The sequence below is a fragment of the Salvelinus alpinus genome, chromosome 4 (genome assembly GCF_045679555.1).
Source record: "Salvelinus alpinus chromosome 4, SLU_Salpinus.1, whole genome shotgun sequence".
NCBI classification, from domain to species: Eukaryota; Metazoa; Chordata; class Actinopteri; order Salmoniformes; family Salmonidae; genus Salvelinus; species Salvelinus alpinus.
Genome location: NC_092089.1, coordinates 73220596 through 73239526, shown reverse-complemented (window position 1 = coordinate 73239526; position 18931 = coordinate 73220596). Strand labels below are relative to the sequence as shown.

Here is an 18931-nt window from a genome sequence, read left to right as displayed (position 1 = left end):
CCGAGAGTGACTTAGTCATGACATTCAGCCAGCCATATTTTTATATTTAACTAGGCAAGTCAGTTAAGAACAAATTCTTATTTACAATGACAGACTAGGAACAGTGGGTTAACTGCCTTGTTCAGTGGCAGAATGACTGATTTTTACTTTGTCAGCTCGGGGATTCAATCTAGCAAACTTTCAGTTACTGCCCCAATGCTCTAACCACTAGGCTACCTGCTGCCATAGCTTATGTTTATTTGATTCAGAGCTGTAAGTTTGTCTAGATAATGTGAAGTGTATAATCAAAAGCTATTTTAATAAGCAAACTGTTTAACTGAACTTGAGAAAAAGAGCTAAATCATATGTCTAAGTTAAGACAATTATAGCTGCACTTCATTTCATATGTCACAAGAGGGAACCAAATAGCCATAGGAGCCATACAGTAATAGGTACAAGTGTCCTTGGAATAAACAATATAATTTCACTTCCATGGTAAAGAGGAGACCATAACTTAGACTTTAACTATGATTTAATTAAAATAGTCAAGATAAGTAAAATATGAAATATTTAAAAAACCATCTAAAATATTCAAAAATCTGTGTATAGATCTGTTAAATTTACAAGCCATATAAAAATAAAAAAAAAACACAATGCTATTTCATAAAGTACCCTTAAAACAATCAAAAGGCATCTAAGTGAGACTGTTCCAGCAGTGGAAGATAAACCTTGGGAAACATAAGACATTCAATATAGACTTGTCTTCTTCATTATCCTTAGAAACTCCTGCTCGTTGATCTCTCCATCTCCATCTCGGTCTGCTTCGTCAATCATTTCCTTTGAAAGATGCATTGTTTTAACAGTCAGGATTTCTGCATTGAGTATGTTTAGATGTGAGCAGAACGCCAACAAGTTACATCCTAACATACCTGCAATTCCTCATCTGTCAGGTTTTCACCTAGCTCCTTGGCAACTCTCTTGAGATTTTTGAAGGAAATTTTTCCTGTGCCGTCATCATCAAATAAGCGGAAAGCCTTTAGGATTTCTTCTTTTGAGTCTTTTTCACTCTGATTAACAAAAAAAAAACAATATATCAAGATTATGTAGAGAGGAGACAAAATTCCAACCAAAGACCTGCCAAAAGATTTCGAATAAAAAATGATTGGTCATGTACACAGATTTGCTATCGCAGGTGCAGGGAAATGCTTGTGTTTTCTAGTGCCAACAGTAATATATATTTTGACTGGTACTAATATACACCACCGTTCAAAGGTTTGGGGTCATTTAGAAATGTCCTTGTTTTTGAAAGCAAAGCTATTTTTTTGTCTATTAAAATAACATCAAATTGATCAGAAATAGTTTAGACATTGTTAATGTTGTAAATGACTATTGTAGCTGGAAACGGCAGATTTTTAATGGAATATCTACATCGGCGTACAGAGGCCCATTATCAGCAACCATCACTGTGTTCCAATGGCACTTTGCTGATGCTCCAGATACTCAACTAGCCTAAAGAAGGCCAGTTTTATTGCTTCTTTAACAAGCGCAACAGTTTTCAGCAGTGCTAACATAATTGCCAAAGGGTTTTCTAATGAACAATTAGCCTTTTAAAAGGATAAACTTGGATTAGCTAACACAACGTGCCACTGGAACACAGGAGTGATGGTTGCTGATAATGGGCCTCTGTAGATATTCCATATAAAATCTGACGTTTCCAGCTACAATAGTCATTTACAACATGAACAATGTCTACACTGTATTTTGATCAATTTGATGTTATTTTAATAGACAAAAAAATTGTTTTGCTTTCAAAAACAAGGACATTTCTAAATGACCCCAAACTTTTGAATCGTAGTCTGTGTGTGTGTGTCTCTCGCACACACACACACACACACACACACAGTACCAGTCAGAAGTTGACACACATACTCATTCTTTATTTTTTACTATTATTCACATTGTAGAATAATAGTGAAGACATCAAAACTATGAAATAACACATATGGAATCATGTAGTAACCAAAAAAGTGTAAAACAAATAAAAATATATTTTAGATTCTTCAAAGTAGCCACCCTTTGCCTTGATGATAGCTTTGCACACTCTTGGCATTCTCTCAACCAGCTTCACCTGGAATGCTTTTCCAACAGTCTTGAAGGAGTTCCTAAATATGCTGAGCACTTGTTGGCTGCTTCTATTTCACTCTGCGGTCCAACACATACCAAACCATCTCAATTGGGTTGAGGTCGGGTGATTGTGTAGGCCAGGACATCTGATGCAGCAATACATCACTCTCCTTCTTAGTCAAATAGCCCTTACACCGCCTGGCCAGAGCTTGAGAGGATCTGCAGCGAAGAATTGTAGAAACTCCCCAAATACAGACGTTACAAGCTTGCAGCGTCATACCCAAGACTCCTCAAGGCTGTAATCTCTGCCAAAGGTGATTCAAAAAAAGTACTGAGTAAAGGGTCTGAATACTTATGTAAAATGTGATATATCCATGTTTTATTTTTAATACATTTGCAAAATTCATCATGGAGTATTGTGTGTAGCTCTGGAGCAGATTTTCATTAAGGATCTCTGTACTTTAATCCGTTCATCTTTCCCTCGATCCTGACTATTCTACCAGTCCCTGCCACCATGCGTCACCATAGGGATGGTACCAGGGTTCCTCCAGACACGACGCTTGGCATTCAGGTCAAAGAATTCAATCTTGGTTACACATCAGGTCAGATAATCTGGTTTCTCATGGTCAGATTCCTTTAGCGGGTTGTCATGTGCCTTTTACTGAGGAGTGGCTTCCATCTGGCCACTCTACCATAAAGGCCTGATTGGTTGAGCGCTGCAGAGATGTCAGAGTAACCATCGGGTTCTTGGTCACCTCCCTGACCAAGGCCCTTCTCCCCCGATTGCTCAGTTTGGCCAGGTGGCCAGCTCTAGGAAGAGCCTTGGTGGTTCCAAACATCTTCCATTTAAGAATGATGGAGGCCACTGTGTTCTTGAGGACCTTCAATGCTCCAGACATTTGTTGGTGCCCTTCCCCAGATCTGTGCCTCGACAGAATCCTGTTTTGGAGCACTATAGACAATTTCTTCGACTTCATGGCTTGGTTTTTGTTCTGACATGCACTGTCAACTGTGGGACATTATACCGACAGGTGTGTGCCTTTCCAAATCATGTCCAATCAATTGAATATACCACAGGTGGACTCCAATCAAGTTGTAGAAACAACTCAAAGATGATCAATGGAAACAGGATGCACCTGAGCTCAATTTCAAGTCTCATGGTCTTATGTAAATATGTTTCTTATTTTTTATAAATTTGCTAAAACTTCTAAAAACCTGTTTTCACTTTGCTATTATGGCGTACTGTGTGTAGATTGATGAGAAAAAAATGAATACATTTTAGAATAAGGCTGTAATGTAAATAAATGTGGAAAAAGTCAAGGGGTCTGAATACTTTCCGAAACGCACAGTATATAAAGGAAATAAATAAATTAGACCCTAATCTATGAATTTCACATGACTGGGAATACAGATATGCATCTGTTGGTCACAGATACCTTAAAAACATTTTTGGGGCGTGGATCAGAAAACCAGTCTGTATTGGTGTGACCACCATTTGCATCATGCAGTTGATCAGGCTGTTTATAGTGGCCTGTGGAATGTTGTCCCACTCCTCTCCAATGGCTGTGCGAAGTTGCTGGCTATTGGCGGGAACTGGAAAACGCCATCGTACAAGCATCCCAAACATGCTCAATGGGACAGGTGAGTATGCCGGCCATGGAAGAACTGGGATATTTTCAGCCTCCAGGAATTGTGTACAGATCCTTGCGACATGGGGCCGTGCATTATTATGCTGAGGTGATGGCGGCGGATGAATGGCATGACAGTGGGCCTCAGGATCTCATCACGGTATCTCTGGGAATTTAATTGCCATCGATAAAATACAATTGTGTTCATTTGACAATAACAGCACCATCAGGCACTCTGTTCACAACGCTGACATCAGCAAACCGCTCGCCCACACGACTCCCTACGTGATGTCTGCCATCTGCCCGGTACAGTTGAAACCGGGATTGAAGTCAGCCCCGAAGTCAGTTACAAAGCCAAACTGCAGTCAGGTCAAGACCCTGGTGAGGATGATGAGAACACAGATGAGCTTCCCTCAGACAGTTTGTGTTGAAATTCTTCGGTTGTACAAACCCACAGTTTCATCAGCTGTCCGGGTGGCTGGTCTCATACAATCCAGCAGGTGAAGAACGCGGTCTGCAGTTGTGAGGCCAGTTGGACGTACTACCAAATTCTCGAAAACAACGTTGGAGGCTGCTTGAACATTAAATTATCTGGTAACAGCTCTGGTAGACATTCCTGCAGTCAGCATGACAATTGCACGCTCCCTCAAAACTTGAGACATCTGTGGCGTGGCATTGTATTGTGTGACAAAACTGCACATTTTAGAGTGGCCTTATTATTATTGTCCCCAGCACAAGGTGCACCTGTGTAATGATCATGCTGTTTAATCAGCTTCTTGATATGCCACACCTGTCAGGTGGATGGATTATCTTGACAATGTAAAAATGCTCACTAACAGGGATGTCAACATTTTTGAGAAATAAGCTTTTTGTGTATATGAAACATTTCTGGGATCTTTTTTCAGCTCATGAAACATGGGACCAACACATGTTGTGTTATATTTTTGTTCAGTGTATAATTGTGAACCAATCCTTTAATCTCTTCTTGACTAAGAAAATACATACCATTTTCTGTGTCATCATACAGAGAAAGTCATTAAAATCAATGGTCCCAGAGCCCTCCTTGTCGATGTCTGCTATCATCTTCTTGATCTCTTCTTTCTTTGGTTCAAAGCCAAGGGCACGCATGGCAACCTGGAGCAGCAGAAATAAATGAATTGTTTATATTCAAGAAACAAAATAAAAAAGTTTTTTTGGGGGGAAAACTAAGCATACGCTGAAACAGTGGATGGCATTATGGTGACTAGCTGAGTGAACCATTTATATTCTATGGTATAACCTACCTTGAGTTCCTTCACGTCAATTGTTCCTGAGCCATCTGTATCAAACAAGTCAAAGGCCTCTCTGATCTCCTGCTTTTGTTCCTCTGTCAAGTCTGGTTTAGGACCTGCCTTTTTCCTCTGGTTGGAATTGGTGTTGGGTTTTCGGTAGCCTGAAGCCTGTAACATAACAACAAACTGTCAGAGTTTACCTGTAAAGCTGATCATAAGGGAAACATTGATAGTATCACAATAAGCCTTATTGTATCTGGCTAGCTAATGTTACCCTATGTAGCTTGAATTGATGCGGTGCCGGTCCTACCAGCCGAATGCTGGTAACAGGTCAGATTTAACATCTATTCAGAATAGCAGATTTTGATGCACTCTGTGTATACTGCTGTTCTGAAGTGCATTGATATGAACACCATGTGGCTGGTAAAGGGTCTGTTTTGGGCACTGCTGCTCAGTGAGATGGTACACATTAAAACTGAAAACATGTTGTGCATGGGGGAGGAAATTACTTGGAGAAACTATCAAGGAAATGGCACTTGGGCCCCAAGTCAATGATGCTAACGCAATTAGCCAACTTAACTATCTAGCTACATGCAAACGTTTAGCAAACGGAAGTGCTGTAGTGGCTTAAACCCTGTGAAAGTGATCTTAAAAGGCTAACGTTATTTTTGCCACCAGCTAGCTAACGTTACTAGCCACAACGTTGCAGAATTGCTGCTGCAAAGAGTTGAGTGACGTTACAGTAGCTCACTAGCTTGAAACCCATCTGTGTAACGTTACCTAGCTCAATGGACAATTATAAACTGCTAGCTGACTAGCTAGGAAACTATTGATAACAGTTACTACAGTAGAGCTACATACCATCTCCAAATATCAGCCCTGCGACGAACAAAATAGATGTATTTGAACTCAACGAAGTGTATCAGGCGACATGTAAACAAAGCTTGCCTAACACTACTGTGGTATGCGTTATTTTAAATGACAAGGGAACAGTCCATCAGAAAATGAGTAAACCTTCAGGAAATGACGATGAGGGCTTGCTTTGACCAATAGTGAAGTAAGTGGGTGGGACATAAGCGACTGCGACCGTTTGGTTCTTTTCGTGTCTCTTAGCAACAAGTGGGCGCTTGTTTGCGCACGCGCACACACGGATTACAACTGGAGCAGAGCTTGAGCCAGGCTGAAGCTCACAGAGAACCTGGAACTGTAACACGCCACACAAAGTTCTTAGGAAAAAGTAAGTTAATCGTTGTGTTGTGCTATAGATTTGCTAAATTCATATTATCTTCCTAGCAAGCTAAGCCTTTCAATGTACATTATCCGATGTTTTAGTGCAGGACCAGGTTGATGTTAGCTATCACAGCTAGCTAGCATGCTAGCCAGCTACACTGCAGAACTACACCAAAGTATTTATTGCTGTATCTCTTACTGTGTATTAATGATCCTTCTGGTAAATAGTTTGGAAATGTGTTCTATTTTTACACAGAATGACCCTAATATAAAATTCCTAACATGTCTATCTTACAGGCGTCACAGAAAATGGGAAGTACAATTATTAGTCAAAGACTTCATGTTGGACTGCAGCAGCTCACAGCTTTGGCGGCTGTCACACATTCCTTTTTGGGCCCCAATAAAAACCACAAGTTTATTCAAGACGAGTCTACCGGGGAGTCGTCCTTGGTGTGCACATGTTTCCGTGTCTTGGAGCACTTAGACCTGACCTGCTCTGTAGGTCAGCTGGCCAATGAGACAATCCAAGCTCACCAGAAGGTCTTCCACTCAGGTGCGGGGTGCCTGCTATTTATGGCTGGGGTCTGGAGCAGGGCTGCCCTCGAATGTCTCCACAGAGGCATTTCAATCCCACATATTGTGTCAGCCATGTCTGAAGGGCTGGATATATGTTGCGAAGTCTGCAGGTCAAACAGTGTGTCGATTGAAGACGTTCGACCGGTTGCTTCTGATAGTGGCACATCAGTACTCCTGGGCTCTCCACACACAGTGTTACGTAACCCTGTCACAGGGATGAACAACAACAAGAAACAAAGCAGAATAAAACTCACTCACAGCAGACATTTTTGTGCAAATGATAAAGCTGATGAGAACACCACACCAGGGTTATTTTCCCATGCAGTGAGTTCTAAAGGAGTTGATATTCCTCACCTCGCTGAAGCTGTGAGCCATGGATGTGTGGCTGCAATGACCTTAGTGGTTGAGGTGAGCAAGATACAGTCAAAGAACAGTGGAAGTGGTGACAGCTGTAGAACATTTGATGTCAACAAGCTGGTAACGTGCACTCTGCCAGGCTTGTCAGAGGACCATTCATGTGTTTTACCAGGTTGTGTTATTCTGCTCTCTGCAGAGCAGGCTTCCCTTGTACATCACATGAAAGAACAGAAGTGGCAAGTTGTTCTCATTAATGGAGATCTCAGTGAAAAATATCGCCATCTTGGTTTCAATAACAAGAATGACATCAGCCAAGTGACCGACAAGTTGGACTTGAAAGGCCTCAGCAAAGAAGATGATTGGGAAGACAATGTTTTAACAACTCTGTTGAAAAACAATGTGAATCTAGTTTTAGTCATTGGAGAGGCGAGTGAAAGACTCACCCAGCACTGCATGAGTCACCGTATACTTGTGGTTGAGAGGGTGAAGCCTGACATTTTGAAGGACTTTGCAGAAACAACAGGAGCTGTCCCTGTTACCTATGCCACACAACTGAGTAAGCACTGTGTCGGCACCAGGGTAGAAATCTCCATATGGAGAGACTGCAGTGGCAACAGAAGGAGAGCATCAATGGCTGTGAACATTGTCGCTGATCGCACTGCGCTGGTCACAGTGGTCCTCACCACCTCTGTGCACAGCAAGCTGCAGACCTTGGAGGACTGTTTCTGGGGCTGTGCCTATCGCCTACACCACACACTGAAAGACAGGAAACTACTCCCCGGTGCTGGAAAGACTGAATTGCTTTGTGTTCAAACCCTTCAAAAGCACATTAAAGATAATGGTGAGCAAACAAGAGGCAAAGATGGAACCTCTGCCCCACAAGCTAAACAAGGAAGAGCAGGAAACCCACACAGGGCTGATGTGTTTCAACTCATGGCAGATGGTTGGATGGACTACATTTCCACTCTGATGTTGAACAGTGGAACATGTTCAAAAGTGGACGCTTGGACTACAATCAATCAGCAGCTGAAAGATTTCAATGGGGGATTATCTCTAGATGCTAATTTCTCAAGACTGCTATTGAGAGATGACACCGAGGATGGTATGATGTCCCCAGATATGAAGCGCAGTGCAGGGAAGGTCTATGACAATATGACAGTGAAGTTTGAAGCATGGAGGAAAGCCCTGGATCTTGTTTTCCTTGTGTTACAGACAGACACTGAGATCATTACTGGCATAGATCCTAAACAAGTGGAGGGGCAATCAAATGTTATGGTGCTTTGATCGTTTTAAGTCAACACATTGCTGCTTACTATCATTTTTGTATATTATCATGAAATGCATAACATGTCTAAATGTGTTTTATTCTTTGAATCCAAATATGCAGAAAAATGAATAAACTTTTGTAATTTGAGGTATAATTTAAGTTATTAGAGCTTGTCAGCCATTAGTAAATTACACTGGCCCAGCAACATTTTACCACATGGGGGAGACAAAGGATATGAACGTTAATCCATTTCACATGGTTTCCAACTCTATGGCTATATCAATAAACATGTCAAAATCCAGTCACTGAGGTGCTTGTGTGTTCAGATCTCAGTAAATGTTTTCATGCTTATCCCCATCCTAGAATTACATGTAAATCATCTTACATCCCACCACGTACACAAGTTATATTATACGTTCCACCCAAAGCCAAAGTTACAAAACAAGCATTTGATTAAAACATTTTTTTGAACCTTTATTTAACTAGGCAAGCCAGTTAAGAACAAATTCTTATTTACAATGACGGCCTACCCCGGACGACGCTGGGCCAATTGTGTGCTGCCCTATGGGACTTCTAATCACGTCCGGTTGTGATACAGCCTGGAATTGAACCAGGGTCTGTAGTGACACCTCTAGCACTGAGATTCAGTGCCTTAAACCGCTGTGCCACTCGGGGGACCCAGAAGCATAGCATGTGACATGTCATATTTTATTAATCTCTTATCACTGACTACAAAGTGAGCATTATAGGCTATTGAGGTGATGTTCACAGTATTGCATTCAAAAATGGAAGATCATAGCTCATCTTCTAAAACCCAATGAACAATAAATGCACGGTTCAAGTGTCACTGATATGGCCGAGGGAAATCATTTTTTTCTTCCAGTGTTTGCATGAGTCTCTATTTGCTTCCTTTGTGTTATTTGCCTATGTGTCTGCACTTCGAACACTGCATAGGTCTAAGTCCCAGCCAACAGGACATGGTTTCATGACTTGCTTGGTCCTGTTTGTCATAACATAGAATAGTTTGCAGAAAAATAAACATTTCTAGACAAAGTAAATGTGTCTGTCAGATCTGTATAATCCACAACCCTGGAAATGTGAAAAGGACAACAATGTCAACATTTCTTATTAGGTCCCAGGAGCTGCCTTGTTTTTATGTAACGGTAAACTTTAATTATGAGCTTGTCACCTTGTTTTGACTGACCATATTTCCATTGGCCATAGTCTAACAAAGGTGCTCCATAGGGATCGTAACAGAGACGGTGAGGGCTTTACTTTGGAATCAAGAGGAATTTTAACTCGAGCATCACTCAATGGTTGTGTTGCTGTGAATGGGTGGGGGTGTGATGACCAATGAAAACATGACATCTGAGAAGGAAATGGGTCGGACCAAACTAGTGGCAAATTTGGAAGTTCAAACTAGGGCCATTTAAAAAAAATGTGCTCACAACCCAACCTACATTGGAGGAGTGTCTGAAGCAAACCAAGGCCTGATGCTTCATCATGGCAAACAGAGAGTGAGACAGTGTACCTGGAGATGAATGTGTTTGTATGTGAAGTAGTGTCTGAAAATGATTCCCTTGGCACACAATGCCCACACAAAGACCTACAGTTTCAACACGGAATGATTCTGAAACGATTATCAGTCCATCTGAGGATAGCCAAGTGAATAGAAAGTATTATTTTGTGCTGAGCCATTGTGGTCGGCCTGTGGTTTAATGTTTCATTGATATGCATGCATCTAATCAAAATACAGTAATCTGTGTTCTGGTATGTGTCTAGTGCACACTTTGAAAACAGACATTCATAGTTTTGACTCTGGTTAAAGTTGATTAAAAGTAAAACATATTGAAATGGTATAATTGAAATGAGCTGCTTCATACTGTTCACAACTCAAAATAGAGTTTCTATGTGAAGGGTCCTTTCAAATCTTCAATATTTACATATTTCCTTCAATTCAATTAGACAAGCTATTGTAATTTACTCTATTGTACTTTCTGCTGCATATTTCATTTGTTCTTCAATAATGTGGCACAGAATCACTGATTCTACCCAGAAGTTCTAAGAAGCTAAGCTGAAGCCACCACTCAGGTTGCACAAGCCAAGGGTCTCTTATGACGCAGTTCAATCAGTAAGCCCCAGTCTTACCCTCCTTTCTCTGCTTGTGCTGTGTAGGGTTGGCTGGTTCAGTTAGAACGTTAAAGTGGGCTTGTGCAAATGTGTGTGTGTGTGTGTGCTTGCCTCGGAGGGCGCATGCGAACTGAGGCCCATAGGGAAAGTCTCCCCATATTTCAGCCAGCTGCCCTGCTGTAAACATTTCAGCGCTTAAGAGTGGAGGAAGAAGACGATGGAAGGTGGAACAGTCAAATCCCCATCCAAACTACACTCGAATATCAACTCTTAGCACTTTCTTAAAGGAACGAGAAGAGGCCAGAGAGGGGTGGACCTTGCTGTCGCGGCTAACAAGCTCCTTTCCAAGTGCTGCTAGCGCTTAGATTCCTCTCGGTTTGGGAGTAGAGGGCATGCTGCACCAGAGGGGTGTTCTCAAACAAACTATCTGACCCTGGGGGTTAACTAAAATCAGGCTCTGTGAGGCTCGCTGGGGGAGGGAGGGGACAGCAGTTAGCATAAGGCTACTGTGGGGCTGCTGCACTGCTAGCACACAGCAGCAGCAGGGAAGAGGAGATGGCCACAGGAGAAATCACCACTCTACCCGCCACACCTGAAGATGGAGGCAGTGGCGGCTTCCTTCCAGGAAACTTTAAGGAGCCCAAGAGGTTGTACTGTAAAAACGGAGGCTACTTCTTGAGGATAAACTCTAACGGAAGCGTAGACGGGATCAGAGATAAGAACGACCCCCACAGTAAGTAGTTCCAGTCCCTTGCATGGAAGACTAAGCTTCTTTATGCGTTTAAAGGGTAACAGGGACGTAACCGTGAGGGAAATCATGGAGGACTGAAGGGAATTTTACAAATGAGTGTGTTTATTTATGGCTTCTGCAGCATTCAAATGACAGTCGTTAGTGTAGTTCTTTTACATTCGCCTTTGCAAGTGCTTTCGTGAATGTGGTGGGTTTTGATCTCATTCAAGTCATCTTGATGTGTGTAACATGGCCATTCTTTAAATGTCACTGCTATTACGTCACATGTAATTCAAATGTCCAGAATTAGAATATATGTTTCGTGTTTCGTGTGAAATGTGCATTAACACAGATAGACCAATTCGAGTCCACATAAAGGCCATTGATAGAAATTGAAACACTAGGTTTGTGTTCTTATCAATTCAGTATAATATTAAAGTATCATTGATTAGCTTTAAATTTAACATGCAACAACACATTGAAACCACCTCATAACTCACTATCTAGTTGTGTTTTCTTCAGTGTATGTCTCTCAGATTACATCAGTAATTGGGAGGAGGAGAAGGGGCCCATGTAGAAGAGGGGGTTTTCGTCACAGGAAGCACTGCTCAGTAGATCCTTGAGTGACAGATACGGGATGGGACTTAGAACAGGTGCTATCAAACAGCTGTCCAAAAATCATCACAAGCAATGAACTACTATAGTAAGAATGGAGACAAGAGACTGACTAGTTTTAATGAAAAGGCCATTGGCCATTTCGATTATTGAAAAACAATTAGCATCTCATTTACTTTACAGCAACATTTATCTTCAATCAACGAGGCATATACAATATTCTATAAGCGTAGTAGTAACCCATACACTAAACTGGATACACCACACCAAACCCATACACTAAACTACACTTTCTGTCATGACCATTCATTCAAATAGAACCATTGAAAAGGACTTTGCTTCCTCAATATGATTAAAGCAAGCGATGATGAAATAAACCATTGCCGAAAGTTTCACTTAGGGCTGTGATCACTAGACCTGCTGTACAGATGTTCAGTAAACACTAGATGCTCCCTTGCATGCAACAACTACTAATTATGTATTCCTTCAGAGAGGAATGGATCTTCGTGACATTAGTCATTAAACAAACCCTAAGTGCACACAGATGCCTCTTATATAGAAGTTTACAATGTATCATCATTTACTATCTTGCCTTATGAGGTCTGTTTGATAAGAACTCTATTTTAGTTTCGTTTTTTTTAAACTATGCTATAAATATGCTATTCAAATATGCTCCGTTGGCGCAGCACACGTAGGCTTATCTGACTCCACAAAACGTTTGGAGTATTTACAAGATGATCGCTTCAACCAACTACAAGCTTTCAATAACTATTACGGCATTATTAATATTGTTTCTCAAAATGTGAAAACTGTGAAGAACGATGGTGAACCACAACTTCGAATGGTTATCTTGCTTATCTGAAGTTTTACAAAAAAATATTGTATCAACTTGTTTGCCACTGTTATATACTGAACAAAAATATAAACGCAACATGCAACAATTTCAACGATTTTACTGCGTTACAGTTCATATAAGGAAATCAGTCAATTAAAATAAATAAATGAGGCCCTAATCTATGGATTTCACATGACTAGGCAGGGGCACAGCTATGGGTGGGCCTGGGATGACTTAGGCCCACCCACTGGGAAGCCAGGCCCAGTCAATCAGAATCAGCTTTTTCCCACAAAAGGGTTTTATTAGGGTTTCATCAGCTGCCCGGGTGGCTGGTCTCAGACAATCCCGCAGGTGAAGAAGCCAGATGTGGAGATCATGGGCTGGCATGGTTACACACGGTCTGCAGTTGTGACGTATTGCCAAATACTGGAAAACAACATTGGAGGCGACTTATGGTAGAGAAATGAACATTCAATGCTCTGGCAACAGCTCTGGTGGACATTCCTGTAGTCAGCATGCAAATTGCACTTTTCCTCAACTTGAGACATCTGTGGTATTGCGTTGTGTGAAAACTGCACATTTTAGAGAGGCCTTTTATTGTTCCCAGCACAAGGTGCACCTTTGTAATAATCATGCTGTTTAATTAGCTTCTAGGTATGCCACACCTGTCCGGTGGATGGATTATCTTGACAAAGGAGAAATGCTCACTAACAGGGATGTAAACAAACTTGTACACAACATTTGAGAGAAATAAGCTTTTTGTGCATATGGGACCTTTTCTGGGATCTTTTATTTTAGCTCATGAAACATGGTACCAACACTTTACATGTTGCGTTTATATTTTTGTTCAGTATAATAGTCCGCTCTATCCGTCCTTGTTCAACACCACTAACAACTAGCATCAATGGAGTTGCTATCAATTCACTCTGAGACTAAAGTAATTTTTCCTCTTCAGATAAGCTTCAACTCCAGGCGACCTCATTGGGGGAAGTAGTAATCAAAGGGGTCTCAGCCAACCGCTATCTGGCCATGAATGCAGATGGAAGACTGTTTGGAGCGGTGAGTAAGCATTACCTTCCTTACAGCTACCAAAGCAACTCCATTCCATCTGTTTTGGTATTGTCATGGTCTACAACTCATGCTTTACTCTAACAGGGACAGTCCCATGCCTAAGATGAAGGGTTTTCATTAAGTTCATGCTGAAAGCAAATATTATCTTGTCATATACACTGACAACAGATTTTGCTTTCGTATTACACTTGTTAGTGTGGTAGCAGTGAACAGAGGTACTTCTGGGATACTGCAGAAGTCAGAGCAGATAACTGACTGCTGTGTTTCCTGTCTCTCCTTAATGAGTAACCAGACTAGGCAATGGACACACACTGGCAGACACATTACAGACATGGCACCTTCACTGATGTGGTCAATCATCCAGGATCTGTTCTCACACGTTCTCTCAGGGTGGGGTAAAGCTATAGTTTGGTGTTAGCATTTTGTAAATAGACTGTTGTGTTCAGGTTTAAATTGGAAGCTGGAGGTACTGTATGTTGTTCTGTACTTGTCCTTATTCAGCCCCACTCACCAACTTTATGCACATGATCATCTGTATAGATCGAGCTTACTTTCTAATACACTCTAGTCATTTAACAATTACTTCTCACTTTGTCTTTTCACTTTACGTTTCCATTTTAGCACTGCCTTCCATGTCGGCATGGATAGTCTATATATATTCAGATATTAGGTCGTAGGGATTGAACTTTGTAGTCGATGTAAATTAATACACTTTTATCTTTCCCAGTGTTGCTACCCTCTGAATTTATCTTCCAACTGTTTTTATTCTGTGTGCCTGTTATAAGTGCCAGGGATTGCTTCCATGTAGGGTTAGGTAGGGCCATACAAGTTATCCTCTATACTAGGTAGCCATGGTTGAATGGACAACAGGCCCCCTGTTGTTGGATAGGGCAGGGAATTCTGTTGGCCCTGCTATCAAGAGATATTTGAGCCAGATGTGATTGATGTCATCAGATCTTCCACATGAACACAAAATCAGCGTGGACAGGAATAATCATTTATATTTTCCATTATTTCATGTAATAACAAAAATGTAATAACAAAAACCTGTCAGAGGGTTACTTCATTTCTATTGGACATGAGCAAATCTATTTCTTGCACACGGCCACTAGAACTGACAATTTGTTTTACTAATTTAAGAATGTATGATTATTCACACATCTTTGACTTGGCAAAACATCTGGTAAAACTATTGAAAAATATCTTCATTAGTGTGTGACATTAAACAGGATGTAACACTCGTCGTTAGGTGGAAGAGAGGAGGACCAAATCGCAGCGTGGTACGTTTCCATATTTATTGGAACACTTCATAAACACGAACAAAACAATAAACAGAATGAAACCAACGACGCTACAGACCTGAACATGTGAACCTAGTGAAAACAAAGAAACGCAATGAACAGGAACAATCACCCACAAACAAACAGTGAAAACAGCGTACCTAAATATGGTTCCCAATCAGAGACAACGTAAAACACCTGCCTCTGATTGAGAACCATATCAGGCCAATAATACACACCTAAACCAATGAAACACAAAACATAGAATATACCCACCCAGCTCACGTCCTGACCAACTAAACAAAGACTAAACAAAGGAAATAAGGTCAGGAACGTGACACAGGAGCTCAGACTGTTCTGGAATCTCCACTGAAACAATGGAGGTATTGAGGTCTGATGTGTTTTACTGGATTAATCAAATTATTCTAATTTTTTTGTCAGCTTTGCAAGCTTTTCCCTTTTCTCCACAGAGCATGTAAAAATCAACTATATTTAATTATGTCTAAATGAAATGGCTTATTTAGAGGATATCACAATGACTAAACATTTGTGTTGACATTTCAACTACATTTATTTCAACTTTTCCCCTGGCCGCTAAGACCGAGGCTAAACTCCAGTTATGTACATGAAATGTGGATCTTTTTTTATAATATAAACAACCATCATTGCCCAAAGCTTGTCACTGGTGGACATTCCCCATTGAACATGGCTTTTAGTTCAAGAGTAGGTTTATTCATCTGGGTTTGAGAATCCTGCCCATTACGTTTTATTTCATAAGACAATGACAAGTTTTCAAAAGAGTTTCATTGACATTTATCATTGGTTCAGTTAACAATATGAAAGTGGATCAAGTATATCAAAGAATAATAGAACTGGATGAACAAATGTATTGTAAATTGATCTCTGATTTGCTATCTCATATCTTTCGAACATTCTCTCTCTCTTCAGAGACGGACAACAGATGAATGCTACTTCGTGGAGAGGCTGGAGAGTAACAACTACAACACCTACCGCTCTCGAAAGTACCCTGAAATGTATGTGGCACTGAAAAGGACTGGCCAGTACAAGTCAGGATCCAAAACTGGACCCGGCCAAAAAGCCATTCTCTTTCTCCCCATGTCGGCCAGACGCTGAGCTCACCTTGTCGTACCAATCTTAAAGTCAGCCTGGCTGCACACAAACAAACAGGACATGAAGAAATACAATGGAGCCTATTAAATGACTGTGACGACATAATCATCCTGTAGTTAGGTACTTTAACGGCAATTCAATTCAACTATATAATGTGAGTTTGACTAGAGCTGCTTCAAATATTCTAGTTTACTTTGATACTCTGCTTATTTGTCTTGGTTTAACAATTTTGAAGGTACATTATTTAATACGAAAAAGAAAGTGATAACACACAAGATGCCACTTAGTAGCTCTGGGCTTTAAACATGTACTTTTTACTGCACTGCAGTAAAGGTTAGCTTGGTCATGCCCACAACTTTACTTGATACAGCTTTTAAATAGAACATTGGGTTGGCAAAGATAAATCGAGCACACCATTACTCTAAAGTCATTGCAACACAAACAGTAGACCTAGTACAATACTACAGTATATGATATTGCACCTCTCAATCTTAACATATGAATGATTAATTTGATTTTAGAGCTTAGTGGCCCTGAGGTTCTTCCCAAACAGAGTAGCCTATTTCTTCAAATTGTGTATATTTTTTATCTTTACAGACAAGAGGTACGTACGTCTTGTGATTTGTGAAAAATGTCCTTTACAGTGGTCATCATCGGTACCATTGGCTACACCCTCGTTCCCGTGTAACAGTTCAGAAAAACCTATTCCAGTCTGTCAAAAATATACACTTCAAGTAGTATGGTGAAAGGCCATCCACACGCTCATATGAATAGCACTGACGTGTTCGTGCCATTAGCATCGATGCACTAGGCTAGGCAGGTCCTATCCTCAGGTCTAGTGTTTAAGTGCTGAGGCAGCACCCTGTGGTGCAGCTGGTAGAACCTCCCTGAGTAGACAGCTGGCAGCTCCTCCATAGCCAGGTCAATCTTGTCGAAGGCCTGGTTCAGGCCGTGAAATAGAAGCCTGGCTAGGCGGCTAGTGATAGGAGTAGTGGAGCTAGTCTTGGTTAGCTCCAGCCACTCACAGCGCAGGCACTCCTGGGTGCAGAAGTTGATGTCGTATGTGAGGGGGCTGAGGCGGCAGATGATGTACATGTCGGACATACCAAAAGCACCTGGGAGGTTGTGCTGCTGCCGGATGCTCAGGAGGGACTTGAACTCTGAGCGGACTACCATCTCCTCAACGACCTCACGGACCGCAGTGAAGGCTTGGAAAATAAACAAACAGAACAAAAGGAGATTTTATATGTTTGTACTGTTCTTTAAACATCTTTGTTTTGAAAACCCCATTACTGTACATCTTATCTGAATGCATGATAATGCTCACTGGACACAAATAAAAATTGTGTGATACAATGTGAGCGCCCTTAACAACATTTTTACATTGTAATTCATGAAAATGAAATTTGGTTCTAAAAAGGGAATTTGATTGTACTTTAATCACATACAACGCTGCTTCAGTAGGTGGGGCTTTGTATCAAAAGCTGCTTAAAAAAAACAAGTTGAACTTGTAACTAGTAAAACGTTTATTTGAAGTCTGTTTTAAGTCTTAAAATTGTTTAGATATATGCTTGAGTGTAGTTCATATGAATGTCTGAGGAGGCAGTTTCAAAAAGTAAACATTCCTATGAATATGTATGTGTGTATGCATTTAGATATTGTCTATGTATGGTATACGTTATGTGGTTGCATCACTGACCAATGTTTTCTCCTGGATCCGAGAGCCCTCCAGGGAACTTCCATGCATTTACTGTCTGAAGTTAAGTCACAATAATATACTTTGAATTAGGATGCAAATTGAATGGGCTGCATCCAAGTCTTTTATTTGTGAAAGTGTACTCCAGTGTCCTTCAGCATTGATAAGTATGTTACAATTGTATGTGCATAGGCACAAATCCTAACTTACATCCACCTATTTCACACTTGTCAAATGTATGCTTTAATGTTAAAAGTTATGCTTTGTACTCAGATCTAAAGATAGGATTCTGCCCGATGCGCTAAATATTAATTTTGATGTGATTGTATGTTGTTATTCTTGAGAAAATCTAAGCAATTAAGTTTGGTGTTTAGTTTCACCACTCTTAAACTATATTTAAAGACAGATCGCTGCTGTTTAAATGGTGAAGTAGTTGTATACATTTATTGTAGCTCTTGATTAATTAAAATTCTACTTTTTGTTTGCAATTATAAAACAATATTTTTCTGTATTTGATTTGCTTGATCTTGTTCAAAGTTTTGATGAACTGTAAAGCTTTCATAATTTGATTTCTTTTTGTAAACATACATACCTACAGTGCTATATTTGTTGAAGCTACTTGTATCTGCAACAAGGTAGGAAAATTCAAGAATAAACGTTTCTTAACAATATACATAAAGTTTTGTGTGGTTTACCAAATTGTGCTCTGGTAAAGTGGCTGTGGTTCTAGATACAGGTTGGCCTAATGGCTATAAGCACATCACACGTCAGAAAAGTACAAACGGACCAAATAGCAATTAAGAATCATGATCGTAATTCTTATCCCAAATCAACAGCCAATGACTCATATTGTTCTAAAACCTACGTCAACCCATTGCACATTATTTCATCAGATTTCAATACAGCAAATGACAAATCCTTTGTCTCTGCCACAAATCACCTAGCTACAACGCAATTACCAGGCATTCTTTTCTGTCTGCTATGTTTGCCGTCTTGGTGCAGATGTCAGTG

At 40.6% G+C, this 18931-nt stretch overlaps 4 protein-coding genes across 4 annotated transcripts; 2 read left to right on the top strand and 2 right to left on the bottom strand.

Annotated features, from left to right (window-relative positions):
- Window positions 1-493: 493 nt before the first annotated feature.
- On the bottom strand, window positions 494-6074 carry LOC139574406 (uncharacterized). The gene is made up of 5 exons (XM_071398941.1): window positions 5864-6074; window positions 5015-5170; window positions 4737-4865; window positions 909-1046; window positions 494-816 (listed from the first exon to the last, which is right to left on the bottom strand). Exons 1-5 carry the CDS (start codon window positions 5864-5866, stop codon window positions 727-729), a joined length of 516 nt encoding a protein of 171 aa, XP_071255042.1. The 5' UTR covers window positions 5867-6074; the 3' UTR covers window positions 494-726.
- Window positions 6075-6126: 52 nt separating this feature from the next.
- Window positions 6127-8734, top strand: LOC139574405 (chaperonin-containing T-complex member BBS12-like). The gene is made up of 2 exons (XM_071398940.1): window positions 6127-6239; window positions 6530-8734. Exon 2 carries the CDS (start codon window positions 6542-6544, stop codon window positions 8447-8449), a length of 1908 nt encoding a protein of 635 aa, XP_071255041.1. The 5' UTR covers window positions 6127-6239; window positions 6530-6541; the 3' UTR covers window positions 8450-8734.
- Window positions 8735-10637: 1903 nt separating this feature from the next.
- Window positions 10638-18591, top strand: LOC139574407 (fibroblast growth factor 2-like). The gene is made up of 3 exons (XM_071398942.1): window positions 10638-11295; window positions 13698-13801; window positions 16042-18591. Exons 1-3 carry the CDS (start codon window positions 11118-11120, stop codon window positions 16225-16227), a joined length of 468 nt encoding a protein of 155 aa, XP_071255043.1. The 5' UTR covers window positions 10638-11117; the 3' UTR covers window positions 16228-18591.
- On the bottom strand, window positions 17032-17400 carry LOC139574409 (nucleoside diphosphate-linked moiety X motif 6-like). Its single transcript, XM_071398943.1, has one exon. The coding sequence runs from the start codon at window positions 17398-17400 to the stop codon at window positions 17032-17034; it is 369 nt and encodes a 122-aa protein (XP_071255044.1).
- Window positions 18592-18931: the final 340 nt, after the last annotated feature.